The following is a 17,604-nucleotide window of genomic DNA, read 5'->3' on the forward strand; positions in this document are numbered from 1 at the left end:
CTAGGCAAGAGTACTGGAATGGGTTGCCATTTCCTTCTCTAGGGAATCTTCCCAATCCAGGGATTGAACCCAGGTCTCCCATTGTAGACAGATGCTTCACCATCTGAGCCACCAGGGAACTTCCAGATGCCCTAAGCGTCTTTTAACTTCCTGGCTGCAATCACCATCTGCAGTGATTTTGGAGCCCCAAAAAATAAAGTCTGACACTGTTTCCGCTGTTTCTCCATCTATTTCCCATGAAGTGATGGGATCAGATGCCATGATCTTAGTTTTCTGAATGTTGAGCTTTAAGCCGACTTTTTCACTCTCCTCTTTCACTTTCATCAAGAGGCTTTTTAGTTCCTCTTTGCTTGGCTGTGTGAAAATAACAGGTCAATCCTGTCTGATAAGATGATTGATGATTTTTTTTTTTAATATCATGGCTCTGCAAAGAATATTTCTACAAGTTATAGAAAAAGAAGGTGAGAATTACAATGTACAGATATTTGGAGTGAGCTTATAACAGATTATTTTCATACGTGCTCCTGACTACCAAATGTTTGGTGACAATTAATACGAATTTGTCTCTATTTGTAATTTGGATAGGAGCGTTTAAAGCATTACATCAGTCTAGATCATGAGGCACATTAATAAACTATTTAAAAAGCTAATATATTTTAGTTCTTTGAAAGATCATTTTGGTGCTTCTTTTGGTGCTTAGTAACTTTTTTCCTTCATCAAAACATTGATCCAAAACTATTAAAAAAAAAATAAAGTCTAAGCGTTCTACTTTACGAACTAAGAATCTTGTTGCTGTTGTTCAGTCACTCAGTCATGTCTGACTCTTTGCAGCCCCATAGGCTGCAGCATGCCAGGCTTCTCTGTCCTTCACTGTCTCCTGGAGTTTGCTCAAACGCACGTCCATTGTCAGTGATACTGTCCGACCATCTCATCCTCTGTCGCCCCTTCTTCTCTTGCTCTCAGTCTTTCCCTGCATCAAGATCTTCCCTAATGAGTCAGCTCTTCGCATCAGGTGACCAAAGTATTGGAGCTTCAGCTTTAGTATCAGTCCTTCCAATGAATATCCAGAGTTGATTTCCTTTAGGATTGACTGATTTGATCTCCTTCCTGTCCTAGGGACTCTAGAGAATCTTCTCCAGGACCACAGTTCAAAAGCATTTTTCTTCAGCACTCAGCCTTCTTTATGGTCCAACTCTCACATCAGTACGTGACTACTGGAAAAATCATAGCTTTGACTATACAGACCTTTGTTGGCAGAGTGATGCCTCTGCTTTTTAAGAACAAGGAATCTTATTACATAATAATCTGTTATTGTTTCATGACTAAGTTGCGTCTGACTCTTTGCGACCCCATGGACTGTAGCTTGCTAGATTCCTCTGTCCATAGAATTCTCCAGGCAAGACTACTGGAGTGGGTAGCCATTCCCTTCTCCAGGGAATTTTCCCAACCCAGTGATCGAACCCAGGTCTCCTACATAGCAGGAAGATTCTTTACCATCTGAGCCACCAGGGAAGTGTTCTTGGTCAACTAGGATCCAAATGTAAACTGTTGGCCCTCCAACTAATGTTTTGAAACAGTTATGTTACTAATGCATGCGTGCTTGCTAAGTGCAGATAAATAGGTGTGCAAACAAACACATGCATAAATGACAAGGTCTAACTCTAAGAATGGAATAATGGGAAAGATTTATATTTCTGTTTGGTTATCTGATTTTTTGTTAATATAATAGAAGATCTAGTGTTAAAAACTCTAAATTCCTCTTATCTAGTAAATTATCCAAGAAAAGAGCAAAAAGGTATAGAATTATCACTCCAGAACAAACTCACATGCATTGAAATGGAAAGAAGTAAATTCTGGTGTCATATCAAACAGAATCTCACTTGGCCAAGCTACAGTGAAGAACTTGCTTATAATTACTTCCTTGAGGAAGACAGAAATAAACTAGTAAGGGTATGATGTTGCTTATTAGTAGAAAAATGTTATTAATGTAGTGGAAAGCATCCTGACCTTGGATAGACAACCGGTGTTTAAATTTCAGACCCAGTAATGTACTAGCTCCTTTGACCCTGAGCAGCTCCCCATCACCCTCTTTCTAAAATGGAGGTGATAATATTCATCTCATAAGTTGTTAAGGATATATATATTACAGATGAAATAAGTTTGCAAATCATAAAACAACCGAAAGTAAGATATGTTATTATCAACTTCTTTAAATTTGCCTCTGAGCCTATATGGTTTTTAAAAAATGTTTTATTTGTAGCTTAGAGGTAATATTGTCTTTTAGGTCCTAAATGTACTTCAAAATGTATTTTATGTATGTCCCTTATACCGTAACTGTCCATATAAATAGTACAGCTGGTGTTTGCTTTGATTCCAATGATGTCAGTGGACCATGCTGCTGCTGCTGCTGCTGAGTCTCTTCAGTTGTGTCTGATTCTGTGCGACCCCATAGATGGCAGCCTACCAAGCTCTTCTGACCATGGGATTTTCCAGGCAAGAGCACTGGAGTGGGGTGCCATTGCCTTATCCGTCAGTGGACCATAGAATTGTATGAAACTATCTTGTGCTGTCTCCAAGACCTTTAGCAAAAAGATGCCCATCATTGACTAAGTAAACCAGGAATTCTGGGCTGTTCACAAAGTAAAGTGACCTGTAGTAGAATTTGAGATGAGACATTTTAGCTCAATCATTTGTGACATTTTACTTCACTGAAATGTGATGGAGAGTTGGTCTCTGGCATTCTTTCTTGAAAACGTTTTAATCCTTGGAGGCAGGTGGGCTGTGTTTAGGATCCATGCAGGCAGAGTAGATAGTCCTTAGAGTGCTTTTTGAAAAGCAAATCTAGTCTGAGTCTGTCCTGCTTGATCTGAAATCCTGCCCATCTGGAGAAGTTATTTTCAACAGGAAGGTACCCATGGCAAATGAACAAAGGCTCTGTTCAGCCTTGAAGCCCTCCACCAAAAGCAAAGAAAGAAATAGAAATTATAAAGCAGCGATGCTAGCCATAATCTAACACAATTATTTCCCTTTCTTCTGTTCATTTCTTTAAATCTCAACTTTAGTACCATTATCAACAATTTGTGTAATAAAGACTCCATAGACTACAGTGGAAATGATTGACTTATTTAAAGCAAGAAATAGTAATAATGTGCAGATTATGATGAAACATAATGAGCTAATCTTAAGACAACTTCACATGCCTTATTATTATTATTGTTGCTGCTGCTGCTGCTGCTAAGTCGCTTCAGTTGTGTCCAACTCGGTGCGACCCCATAGACGGCAGCCCACCAAGCACCCCGTGCGTTAGCCATGGCTAATAAAAAGCTAGGACAGGTAAATTATAGTGTACATATTAGAGTTCATAATGAGTTCCTTTTGAAAAGTGACCCATTATGTATTTAAGTCTGCCAAAACCCTTTCACACAAACCAGAATGGGGAAAGAATAAATCTCCCGTCAATTGTGCTATCATGCATCATCTTGCTTAATTCCAGCAACACAACCAGTGTTGGAGTTGCCATGATGTGCTTCATAGAGTTGGAATCTAAGACACAGATATTCAGTCATTCCATGATTTGATTCTAAGTCATAATATGTTCTGGAGAAGGCAATGGCAACCCTCTCCAGTATTCTTGCCTAGAGAATCCTGTAGACAGAGAAGCCTGGTGGGGGGCTTCTGTCCATGGGGTTGCACAGAGTCGGACATGACTGAAGCGACTTAGCATGCATGCATTCATTGGAGAAGGAAATGGCAACCCACTCTAGTATTCTTGCCTGGAGAATCTCAGGGACAGAGGAGCCCTGGTGGGCTGCCATCTATGGGGTCGCAGAGAGTTGGATATGACTGAAGCGATTTAGCAGCAGCAGCAGCAGCATAATATGTTCATTGATTCTGAAATTAGGGCTCTTAACTCTACACAGAACCACCTCCCAGTGTTAAAGCCATGGAAAAGCAGTTTGGGAGTTACCATATTATTTTGGAAGTGAGTTAGATTCAACCTGTACAGAAGAATCAGCAGAAGAGCCACTGCTCTTCAAGAGGCAAGGGAGAAAGAGAGGAGGTGGAGATGATTACAAGTTTGTATGGTTCAGCAATTGGAAGAATGAAGATACCATTAACAGATATGTTGAGTTCAACAGTTTAAATGTTGATGTTAATGTGGGGGGACACATTTCAGCTAGACATTGATTTTCAGGTGGTAGAGGAGGAGCTCAGTTTCTGTATCTAATTATAACACTTCTGTATATAATTATAATAATTCTCCCTGTATTCATGAATTATGAAAATGGGCACAAGAAACCTCCAAAATGAGAAAATAGTCAGAGTAACTAATATTCAATAAATGTAACTTATTTTTAACGATACTCTTCTGATTAAAAAAAATTAACAAATCTCACTATTTGAATCTAGTAATCTAGTAATTTCAATGTTTTTTATTCATGAGTTTTCAAATAAGGTGGTTAGTTTTTGATTTATTTCAAAGGGTTAGAAATTTAATAACTATTAGCTTTATTCCATTTGTAACCAGAATTCACAAAGCTTTTCTAGATACTTTGGTTCTTAGCCTATTTAAAGTCAGATCACTTATGGTGGAGGTAGAGTTTACTATATGAGTAAATAGCCTGTGATGTTTTTACACATAGTTAGGTATTTGGCTTATATGTGCATATGTATGTGTGTTTGTGGATGGGAATATTTGTGTGTGTGTGTCCTAATAGTTTATTCTTCAACAGGGGAAAATAGCATAAAGTGATGTTAAATCATTGAGGCAAATTATTCTAAAACTTGAATTCCGAAATAACTATTGTTCTCACTCTTCCATTTGTGTATTCAGTTGTTTTTATGAGCAGGTAGATATTTGTTTATATGTAAAGAGTGTGATTATAAAATTGTTTCCCAAAATGATGGAAAATTGCTCCATCCAGAGAATGAAACAACAAAAACCCAGAAAGGTTACAAATTTCCTAGCTTTTCTTAGTTCGCACATTACATTTTCCTTAGCTTTCTTGCCAAGGTCAAACTGTCATTATATTCTAATCAGACTGTCAAGATATATCTCTTTGATAATGCATGTTTTAGTAACTTATTTCATAAACAGCCTTAATAAGCACTAAAATTGTCACTATATCGAATTACTAAAAGTGATAAAGTCATTGAATTAAATTCATAGATAAACTTCTGTCCATAATAGAGAAAAGACTCATAGATTTAACATTTCCCAACACTTTCTAAGGGCCTCTGAAACACTAAGGAAGATATGAAGGGCCAAGCATGGAGAAGGCAATATGAACAAAGAGACTGGGAGGGAAGAGATGAATTTGGAGGTCCCTAATCTTGGCAGCTGGGATGTTTGCACCAGGACCTTCCTTTCTCTCCACCTCAAGCTTTTTGATCTCCAGGTGGACTATTTTCTCAAGTGCCGAGACAATGTAGTCTTACATCTGGTCAGAGTCCTGGTGTTTTCTCAGAAGATGGACTATAGTAACAGTGTATAGTAACAACTTCAAAAGGTAAAATTTCAGGTAGTAAGGAAACTGATTTAGGAAGATATTTTCCAACATCTCTAAAATCTTAACCACATAGGTGCTTCCATCCCTTACAGCACTTTTTTTTCTTTCTTTGTAGTTTTATCTGTGTAGTTTGACAGCCTTGAATGGAGCTTGCACCCTCCAAGTAAACCACAGTACCCACAGTATCCTACATGGACCCCAGGCAGGCATCTGTCTGGACCCTGTGTGGGTATGTCAGCTTAAGCCCCAGGTAAATTCTGCTACCAAATTATGTCTTGTATTGCTGGAACAGCAACAGATCACTACTTGGTCAAAGTCATGAGTAGAAAATGGTGAGAGAAAGGATAGAATATTCAAAGTTTGAAGCTTGCTCCTTAGCAAGTCTAAAATAAATACAGAAATAATTTTCTCCATTAACTACATGGCTTAGTTAGATTTGTTGTTGTTTGCGGGGAGCCGGCGTGAGGACCTCCGCCCATGGCAAAGGTCATGAGGAAGGAGGCTCAACATACGCAAAGGCGGGATCGAGCCTCAGGAGTCCCCCTGGAAATTCTTGAGCATCTACCCCCAAAACCAGAGTCTACCTACTTTACTACTTTGTGCTCTCACCTACACCTCTGACTTTACGGGGGGCTGTCCCCCACCACCTCTTTCGGAAAAAGAGTTAACTTAAAGCTCCAGTTAATAATAATTCCTGGATGTGATAGGAGTGTTTCAACCTACAAACTCCTCTGAAGGTTCTCTAGCCTGCCTGACAGGCTTGTCCGGCCACATGTGATTACTCACAGCCTCCCAACTGTGAGAGGCACGAGATGCTTTAAACCTTCTAAAAACAGGTTCTTTAGAGAAGTTAGAAAACTATTAGTATAGTATAGTGCGATGATTAGAAATTGTTTTGGTGAAGGGTTTTTCATTTGTTGAGCCAATGTTTGTTGCTAAGTCTCCACATCCCCTGCCCTTACACACATTAATGAATATATAGAAGAAATAAGTATTAACCTTTGATATTAATCACATTAGACCTTAGGCTAAGTAAATTCTTTCCTTGATTAAAACCCACTACACCCTCACCCTATAGGTATGTAACTTTATCTGGTACCTTCAGAAGGTGGAGTCTTTTTTAAGAATAATCACCCCTGGAGAAAGAAGTGTCCTGGTTGACTGACCGCTGTCACAAGGAGAGGGTCATAAATTGTCAGCAGGCCCCCTGGCCAGAAGATGATGTAACACCCCTAAGACCTCTGTATACATTTGTATGAAGCACCTGACTTTGATAAAAGTCAGGACTGCTGACCCCGCATGACTTTTGCATAACATCTCAGTGTATAAAAGTAGACCATGGAAAATAAAGAATTGGGATCAGTTTCTCGAAATACTGGTCTCCCCATGTCGCTCTCTCTCTCAAACTCTGGCTGAGTCTCCATGTGGAGCGCGGAACCCACCAAGTTTACTAATTTTGCCTGGGCTTCTAAGATCCGACCGGGGAGGCCTCAGTGTCTCCTCTCCTTCGGGAGAACGGAAGGACGCCTGCGGCCTACGTAAGTGGTGCAAGCTTCTTGTCTTGAAGTTTTATTGGTCTCCCGCGTAAACCAAGCTACTCAGCCTCTTTTCTCCACTGAATTTTCCTACTGAGCTATCCTCATTCTATTACTCCTTACATCTCTAATTAATATCTAATTGAAGCTATTGTATCCTGATCCTCGCCGACGCCGTCCCCACTTCGAACTCCCTGGATCAGCCAGGGCTGGACCTCGGCAGTTGTTGTTAGAGGTTTGATAATTTACTGTTCTCCTTGAATGTGACTATGAAATAGAGCAATTAGAAAGCTGTTAGAAACTTTTCCTATTTAAAATTTGATACCAAATGTCCCCTTAAGCTCCAGGAATGGCTGATTACAATGTCCTTCATGTGTACTATTGTGTAGAAACAAAAATGAACATCTGTTTATTCAGTGGATGTAGATTAGCCTTATTTCTAATGAATATATTTTATATTTAATGAAATTTGGTAGCGTTGGGAAAAAAACAAGTTTTAAAAGGGCGAGCCACTTTCTTGGCATAATGCAGGCAGTAAGTAGCCAACTGAGAGCCAGATCCAGGCCCGAGTGATCCCAGCATCTCTACTTTTAAGTAGCACATGCTTGCCTCTCCAAAATAATAGTTGCCATTTATCAAGCATCTAATATTTGTACTGTATTTTACAACACTATAACCTAATTCCCCCAAACATCCTATGGTAAACATTTCTGTACTGAATTGAAATCTATCTTAAATTTTGCCACATACTGTTGATCTTACCACCAATATACATGTGTCAGATTATGCCTCAAGTAGGTTTCTGATGAGGTAAGGGATGGTGACTTACTATTTTATCCCCTAAAGCAGTTAACATTGTGCCTTAGCCAGAATAGGTGCCCCAAAAGTTTGATAGGTTGCCATTGGATTTGAAAATCTGTTTTTTATCCATTTAAATTTAATAGCCCATGAGCATTTAATATCTACTGGATACACTACTAATTTTAGTAGCTATATCTACTAGTTTGGAATAAATAGTAGACTTTTACTCTAATGCCAGTTCTTAAAAGCTTAAAGCCAAAAGATCAAAAAAAATCTACAGTTGTTTCCTAGAAAACTGAGCATGATAAATGCCTCTGTGTCTTGGTCAGAATTAATTGTACTGTGGTCTGGGCAGTTGGAATTTGTTATTACAGTTGTATCCTGGTTCACCCAGGTGTATTATTCTCTGTTACCTAGTCCACATGTTCCTTAAGGATTTAGAATAAGGACTCAGTGAATAGTTAATTGAATCAAATGTATAAATCAATAAATAGCTTTAAGAGTTGCAGGTGAGAGGAGTGTATTAGAATGACAAAGCCAAGCAGTGACTCAGATTAGATGGGAAAGTTTTGAGATTTAAATGAGTCTCGGGCTGCAATTTAATTAAGAGTATTTGGAAAATATGGAGACTGATTTGCACAAATGAGTCAGTCTAGACTAAGTCTTAAGAGTTGGCAAAGGAACCGAAAGAAGGAACCAAAGGAAGAAATCTTGGGCGGAATACACCACAAGGACAGTGTTTGGAAGGAGACGAGAGCAAGTGGAGTAGAAGCAAATGTGAGCAATCAAATGAGAGTTTAATATTGCTAAACGTTTTTTTATACTCCATATTTAATCTTCTTTCTTCCCGCACACTATTAGAAATATGAATTGCACTTTTTTTTTTTGGTGGTGCCAAGTGGTTTTCAGGATCTCAGCTCCCAGACCAGAGATTAAACCTGGACCCTTGGTAGTAAGTGTGGAATCTTAACCACTGGACCACCAGGAAATTGCCATGAATTGCATTTTTGATTGGATACAACCTTTCACAAAGATCTTTTGCTTGCAGTATATATTTCCATAACTTTATAGACATCAGTAGTGTTCTTGTTTTTTTTTTTTTTAATTCCCAAGGACTCCTATTTCATGTAAATTATATTTGTAAACCAGACATGGTCAGTTGAATAAATATCACAGTATAAGACCCATAACAATTTCACAATTGTGTATCTTATCCTGATGAGGAATTAGGAGTTAATGGTACATTTTTTCTCTTATCAAGAATCACTGCCTCATGGGAACACTGATACTCCCTAATGCAGTCAGGACTGGAAAAGAGCTGGGCCATGTTCTGATAAGAAATGAAGGTTTTAGGAGAACTTAGCTTTTCTCAGTGTGGATATGATGATGCAGGGGGATCGCGTGTCTTCATTATCTATTTGGTTGCAGACACTGTGCTCTGCATTTTCTTACACCTCAATGTCCTATTTTTAAAAGGAGGAAACTGAGCCCACAGAGGTCAGCTGCACACCTAATGTCTCACTACCAAGAACTGGCAAAGCTGGAATTCAAACCCAAGTCTTACTCCAAAGGCATTGCTTTACCCACTACGAATACTGCCTTTCTGCATTGTGCAAAAGTACCTTAGGGTTATTTTACTTTCTGTATTATCCATGGGTAGGAAAACAGAGGCCAAGAAAAAGAAAGTGAATTGAACTTATCATCATTCTGTCATATTTCACTAAGGTATTTCTAATCAAAATCAACATAAAAGGTCAGCAGTATATGAAAGTGGAAGTGTTACTCACTCAGGTGTCTCCAACTCTTTGTGACCCCATGGATTGTAGCCTGCCAGCCTCCTTTGTCCAGGGAATTCTCTAGGCAAGAATATTGGGGTAGCTATTCCCTTCTCCAGGAGATCTTCCCAACCCAGGGATCAAACCTGTGTCTCTTGCATTGCAGGTGGATTCTTTACCATGTGAGCTACCAGGGAAGCCCATACTATTATTCAAAGTGGGCAAAAGTAGTAATCCTGCTGATATAAGGCAGCACTACTTCATAGTTTTATAACTTGCCCCTTTCATTTTGCTTTCATTTAGTTTAAAGATTATACCAGTCCTTTGAATACAAAGTATAGTAGACTTTGACATGACTAAGGACTCGACGGAGAAGGCAATGGCACCCCACTCCAGTACTCTTGCCTGGAAAATCCCATGGACGGAGGAGCCTGGTAGGCTGCAGTCCATGGGGTCGCTAAGAGTCGGACACGACTGAGCGACTTCACTTTCACTTTTCACTTTCATGCATTGGAGGAGGAAATGGCAACCCACTCCAGGGACAGCGTGGCCTGTTGGGCTGCCGTCTATGGGGTTGCACAGAGTCGGACACAACTGAAGCGACTTAGGAACCTCATCTTTGGCTCACAATTATTCCTATTGATTGGGCCATTAGGCTGCACAGACCGAACAGTTATGGGAAAATAAATCAATCAATTGTACAGTATATGAACCTCTGAAAGCCACATGCATCACTTATGTTTAAATCATTGAGCATGGTTTGACATTCAATAACTCGTAAAAATAACTGCTGAGGAGAAAAAAAAACAGGCTTTTCTGACAGTCATTAGAAATTAATACCAGTTAAACCTTGAATAGTCTACAAACATTGGCCCTTTCTTTCTTCTGTACTGTCATTAATATTCATAAGACAAAATAAATGCTGGAAAATGAACAATAATTGTGGATCAGAAGGTATTACAACCTTATTCTCAAAGAAGATGAGAAAAAAGAATGAAACAAAACTGTATGGACTCTGGGTCCAGCACACTTTTACTTGAATACATTTGATTGGAGGTCCCTGGGAATGACAAGACCCTTCAGGTCTGGGGCTGAGATGTCTTCTTCATCCTTAATATTCCCAGGAAAGTCCTCAGTGTGATTTCTGGAACTTGCACTCAAAGTACCTATTGCCTTTGGACTATAAATCATTCATTTTGTAAAACAGAGGGTCTCCATGAAGAGAGATTATGAGCATATGAATGCCCTAACACTACAAATAAACCTTCACTCTAACTTGATGACCTGCAAAACCTCCCATCATCAAAAATTCCTGGAGCCTCTCTGTTTGAACAACTCAGTCTAATAAGTCCGGCAATATTCTCCTGTGTCTCAGGATTTTAAATTGAGAGCCTTGAAAATCTTATTAATTAACTTACTGTCAGATTCCTGAAATGAAAGCTTCATTTAGAAAGTCACACGCTACGTCCACAATGAACTATGGCTTCTTTTTTCAGTGTGTGGAGACAAACAGCCCAGTCAATTGGAAATCCCAGTTGTCTTTACGAATAGACTTACTCTCAAGGTTGAAAGGAGATACTAAGCTATTGAATTCATATGTCTTATGTTAAGTAATTTTTAGGAACATGATGCATACGAGAAAATACTTTTGTATTTACTCCTCATTTCTAAGAATATGTGGAGCAAAAAGTGTGGAAGCATCCAGTAGTTTTGGCATCATTTAGAAGTTTGTTGTAGATCTAATAGGTGAAACTAGACATGTAATGTAAAACGGGGGATGTTTATTGAACTCCCTCTACCACAGCCAAATTTGGGGGAGATTGATTTTCTCTTCCAGCAATCCTCACAGCATTAATTTGTAACCAAGCAGGACTTGTTGTTGGATATTTTGCAAGTATAAACAATAAGGGTAGATTAAATGAGTTTGCATGAATTGTAGTGAATGATTTGTTTTAAATTATTTCACTCAGGTGAAAGTCTTTGATTTTTTTCAGATCCCTTTCTAATTAGAGAAACATATTTAAGATAAGAAAGTAAAATTTTAATAGAATATTAGCCATGGAGCTCAAATACAGAAAGCTGTTCATTTAATGGGAAATAAATTAGCAAATTTATTCCTGCTGAAAACAAAGAATTGTAATTTGATCCTGTATCTTTGAAGTGCTAAGCATTTTAAAATCATTTTTCAGCATGTTATCTCAGTAAATATTAACTTATATTTGGTTGAATAAAAGGTGCAAATGATATGTACCTATAGTTTACAGATAAATGAATAGGTAATTTTAGAGCAATTTTTCTGTCACTGTCTTTGCTCTAGTGGCTGACTTCTCCTAGAAGCTCTCTAATTTTCAATACCAAATAATTTTAGGAATTAATATAGTTTTTTATAAAAAAATTATTTATTCTAAAATAACTCTTCATTTACTCTTATCAACAGAAATTCATTTAATCACCATTTAAAATTTTATTTATTTATTTGGCTATGCTTCTGTGACTTGTGGGATTCTTAGTTCCCCAGGGATTTGAACTCATAGCAGTGAAGCCCAGAATCCTAACCACTAGGTCACCATGGAACTCCCTCCTCACCTTTTTAAATACACAATTTCTAGATTTAAACATTACCCTAGAAAACATTTGAAAAGATGAAATTTGTCTATGGTGTGCCTCTACACCCACATCTCTGGCTTCTAGTATCTTTCTGTTACCATTGGCTGTTTAGAGTCATTCCAACCCTCTCCACCATAAAGACACACCCTTCACTTTTAAATTTTTTAAGTATGATGCTTTCAATTTAATATTTTTTGTCTTGTGTCCCATTACTTTGAATTAAATTAACTAATCTCTGCTGGAGGGGGATACATCCTTAACAGGTTATACAAATGTTTCTGTGGTGCTTCTACTGCTGAGAATTCTAGGCCATTGGTAAGAAAGAGACTGATGTGCCTTTTTGTTGCTCCTGGAATTTTAATCAGGTGCCCTCCTCATCTATGTGTTTACACGAGCAAAGATGAACTTGGAAACAGTCTGGTTTACATGTTGAAATATCTTTCTATCAAATGTAAACAGAATGCGTATGTATTTCTAATCTAAAATTAAATCATTCTTTCAAATATTCTTTTATAACAGACTATTTCTGCAAACTCCTTATAGTAAGCTATATCTAATTCATTTAATAATGATTATATCAGTCTTATCATATGAATTGGAAAGATCTGTTAATCATGTCTTTAAAATGGAAAATTTAATTTCCTTTGCTTCAGTAATTGACAATAAATATTTTCAGAGATTTGAATTTTAAACAGCATTAATGATAGGTGATTCCAAAATACTCATATGGGTCATGGGCAATTTCAGTACATTGAAGAGGCTTGTTTATTTGCCAGAATTTAAAGCTGCACCTGATTTTTAATTGTCAAAGAACACATTGCTTTTGAGGACAACAAGCAGCAACTGCTTTTAAAAGCTCATTTAACAATTAGCTTTTTTTTTTGTTTTTGCTGTTATCATTTGTTTGATAGAGTGTTCATATAATATTTGAAACAAAGAACTGTTCGATAGGGAAGAAACATTTAGTACAGATGAAATTATGAAGATTCTGTTCTTCTTGTTACGTCTTTTCAAGGTTATGATCGAGAGGTTCTAGGACACTGTAGAGAAGTCAGCCATCTTTTCAAGGTTAGCATAGAGAGGTTCTAGGAGAAGTCAGCCACTAGAGCAAAGGCAGTGACAGAAAATTGCTCTAAAATTACCTATTCATTTATCTGTAAACTATAGGTACATATCATTTGCACCTTTTATTCAACCAAATATAAGTTAATATTTACTGAGATAACATGCTGAAAAATGATTTTAAAATGCTTAGCACTTCAAAGATACAGGATCAAATTACAATTCTTTGTTTTCAGCAGGAATAAATTTGCTAATTTATTTCCCATTAAATGAACAGCTTTCTGTATTTGAGCTCCATGGCTAATATTCTATTAAAATTTTACTTTCTTATCTTAAATATGTTTCTCTAATTAGAAAGGGATCTGAAAAAAATCAAAGACTTTCACCTGAGTGAAATAATTTAAAACAAATCATTCACTACAATTCATGCAAACTCATTTAATCTACCCTTATTGTTTATACTTGCAAAATATCCAACAACAAGTCCTGCTTGGTTACAAATTAATGCTGTGAGCTTTGCTGTCTTTTGTTTCTAGAAACAGCACTTAAATGTGAGATTAAAATCACCCCCATTCAATAAGTACTTGTTTGTGTATTGCAGATCATAGTCCTTTATCAGGAATAATAATGCAGCTTTACTTTTTATGGGAAATGGAGAATAAAACCTCAACAAATGGATGCAACTCTTCAGAATGGCTCTCAAATGGGCAGTGCTGAAAATTGATCTGGTTACTTGTCAGTTGCATTATTCAGAGATGACATCAGCATCAAAGCTGTATCCAATTGTGGCTCATTGCCCACCCCGTGACAACCTTTGATAAATTAAAAAACCTACTCCATAAAGATATAAGCATCTCCAGGGTTGTAATTTGAGCTATGAAACCTAATTAAGCAACTTTCCACGAGGCTCATTAATAAGCACTGAACCAGGTTCTATACAAACACCTGAACACATGACTGTGAATGCTAACAAAACATTTCATAGTATATCACCACCAATAAGTTATTCTAGAGGAAAAGCAGTTAGATGAGACAGTTTTCATAGTATCTATTTCTGATTTTGTTTATATTAGCTTGTTAGATTATGTCTAACTGAAAAACAGAATTGAAATCTTTTGACAATGGCATGCTCTTTGATGTTCTTCAAACAATTCTATTGCTTTGGTACATAAGATATTATGCGTCTTTACCTGGAGGGTTATGTTCATTGAGAATCACAAGTGATGCTGGTGTAGGTCTTCTTTTCCTGATCTGGGAACAATAAAGAACCAGCTAAGGTCAGAGTCAGTTGCTGCTCCAGGCTGCTCTATACCTTGCAAGCCTATCCCATCCTCATCTTTCCCCAATATAGAGAGTAAATTTCTGGGAGGCACACAGTAGGTTGCTCACTAATTTTATTTTCAATAAAAAAAAGTTAGACAGTAGAACTGGCAGATGCTAGTATCACCTTCTTTAATCAAAAACTACATGTTCACAGAACAGAAATAGTTGTATGTAATCAAATGATGCCACCAAATATTAAGGCTGAAGTGCAGTGAAGGTACAGGGATGACTTGCTAATTTCAGTGGCTCTCTTGGAGCCTCGTACATTGATGGTGCTTTCAAGATCCATTACCCTTATTTCTAAACAGGGTAAGGGCAGCTTGCTGCTGCTAAGTCGCTGCAGTTGTGTCCAACTCTGTGCGACCCCACAGACGGCACCCACCAGGCTCCCCCGTCCCTGGGATTTTCCAGGCAAGAACACTGGAGTGGGTTGCCATTTCCCTCTCCAATGCATGAAAGTGAAAAGTAAAAGTGAAGTTGCTCAGTCATGTCCGACCCTTAGAAACCCCATGGACTGCAGACTACCAGGCACCTCTGTCCATGGGATTTTCCAGGCAAGAGTACTGAAGTGGGTTGCCATTGCCTTCTCCCAAGAGCAGCTTAGAAAACTCAAATTTCCAGTGGGTTAAATTTAACAGCATACATACTTAACTTCAATTAATATTTTAAACTTTTCTTATTTTCTAGATTATTGTTTAGAACAAGTTAACAAAGAATGAACATGGCTCTTACAGAAGTATGTAATTCATTTAAAACTAATAGATTTGGTTTGTGGTGGTTTTTTCCCCTTATTTTAAGAGTTACAGGAACATATTATTAGAATTTCTAATATATCCTTGATTATTTACATATGTAAGTAAATTCCCAAATTAGTAGAATAGTGGATAAATTTTACTAACAATATCTTGTCCAGGATAGAACCAATGCTCCATTTAACATAGATACAGATTCAAGGTTGCATCTATTTGGCTTGAGTTTGGGTGAATCTACTTCAGATTATCAAAACATCCTAGGAAGATAAAAGTCTCAGATTCAATAATTATTTTCAAGACTTTGTATATAATATTTGTAAAAGGACTCAGGAATAAGTCAAGTTTTAAGAAATTAATAATTATATAGGCAAAAATTTTATTACAAATGATCTTTTTACTAGTTGCATTGAATCAAGAGTCTAAGTAAATCTGAATATGAAAGGTGATACAGTACACCAGCCTCCCATGAAGACAGAAAGAGATAGAAATAAAAATATATAGATATATTTAACTTGGAAAAATATCCAGGTTGTGTTAAAATACTATTTTTAATATCTGAATAAAATGTTTTTTAAATTATACACATACCTATGATCCTGTATTACATATATTTATAGTTGCTGCTTTTGATACACAATGAAAACAAAAAATATTAAGCCCATGATCTGAAATTACTGAGATTTAATGCTTTCATTGTTAGGTGAATATTTTGATTTGTATAAATAAAAAAATAAAAGCCTTCTAATTCTGAAAATTAGTATAAGTTTCTCTAAATATTGAAGCTGTTATTTCAATAAGCAAAAGCAAACAGATTTTTGGATCCAAATCTATATTGGTAACGTGATCATTTTTCCTTAAGGGGTGCTAATTTTGTATCACATGAAATACTGCATTTAGCCAATAGTTTCTTCAGTGAAACTCAAATACAAGTGCATATGAAAGCAAACTTATTTCTCATTCACATATTCTGGAAAGTCACAAAGTTAGGCAAATTCAAGACGTAGAGAAGCTTTTAATTAATAACAAGAATGAATGTCTGTATTACTTATGTATAGGAACTGATCCCCACCCAGTTCCACTTACCTGCTCAGCTGCTTCAGGTGCAATCTGACTCTGGAATAAAGGCACAGCAAACTGTATCTTTTTGGGACTGTTTGGCTCCATAATAATGATGAGAATTAGTCAGAGATGTGAAGGACTCAGGAAGACGAACCCCAGGTGGTGTCTGGGATGTGTTTCCTCAGGCGCACTCCACCCAGCCACACAGAGTGCTTTGTAATAAATAGCTGTAATTCCAGAGCGAGCAAGTGAAGATGCCAAGGTCTGAATAACTCTCTTCTTCAACATCCACAGTGATGCATGGCTTGCCTGTTCCCCACCAATCCCTTAGATCCTCTCAGCACAATACAGAAAGGAACAAGCTAATTGTGTGGCTCTTCACTAATATACACATGCCAAGCATTCACTCAGCAGCTAATTGAAAATGCAATGCTAGCCTTGAAGGACCTGCTGCCCTGGGATTTGAAAGAAAGGCTCTATCCACTGTACATTACTAAGCGGCTGCTCAAAAGTGCATTGTAAGCTCCCTCTGAGTATTGCAGGGATGGGCCATTCATTATTGATGAACATAAAGCAGGAAGTTTTTAGAGTTGGGGGCAGGGTTTGGATATAGAGTCACTTCATTTCTCTTGGAGTACCTTATCAGTCAGACACCTTAGTTATTTCAGATCCAGCTACCAAACTGATGAATGGCCATGGAGGGTAAGCCACAACCAATAATATCAGCTGTATTTATGCTGTGAGATCTCCTTAGGTAAGACTGATCACGAGAGACAGAGCATCTGTTGTGTAGTGAGAACATTACCCTCCTGGCTGAGCAAATCTCAGTTCAAGTTCCATTTCTACTACCAACAAGTTCTGTGGCCTCAAGCAAATCAGAGGCAATGTCTTGGCCCCTACACCTTCCTCAGAAAAACAAGGGGTTTAGACTTGATGACCTTTAAGCTCCTGTTCTGTTCCAGCATTCTATAATTATAGTCCACAATTTTCATTAGAGTGAAAAGTATTAGACTGCTAAATTTAGCAAATTGCTTGAAAGTCACTGCTGCTGCAATGACCTCTATTTCCTGATGGCGCCAGTTATAGCCTCTGATTTGGAAGAATACAGAAGTGACTAGACATCAGTGGAAACCTGATGGGATCCAACACTGTGATTCATTGTTAATAATGGGGATATATG

At 37.6% G+C, this 17,604-nt stretch overlaps 1 protein-coding gene across 1 annotated transcript in view; it reads right to left on the reverse strand.

Moving 5' to 3' along the window:
* Positions 1-16,715, reverse strand: part of PPP1R1C (protein phosphatase 1 regulatory inhibitor subunit 1C) — a 120,834-nt gene extending 104,119 nt beyond the window's left edge. The window contains exons 1-2 of the mRNA XM_019969786.2: positions 16,449-16,715; positions 14,481-14,541 (exon numbers count right to left, since the gene is read on the reverse strand). Coding sequence (XP_019825345.1) covers positions 14,481-14,541; positions 16,449-16,529 — 142 coding nt within the window. The 5' untranslated portion in view covers positions 16,530-16,715. The remainder of the gene's footprint in view (positions 1-14,480; positions 14,542-16,448) is intronic.
* Between the last annotated feature and the right edge of the window lie 889 nt (positions 16,716-17,604).

The sequence above is a fragment of the Bos indicus genome, chromosome 2 (assembly GCF_029378745.1).
Source record: "Bos indicus isolate NIAB-ARS_2022 breed Sahiwal x Tharparkar chromosome 2, NIAB-ARS_B.indTharparkar_mat_pri_1.0, whole genome shotgun sequence".
Classification (NCBI taxonomy): domain Eukaryota; kingdom Metazoa; phylum Chordata; class Mammalia; order Artiodactyla; family Bovidae; genus Bos; species Bos indicus.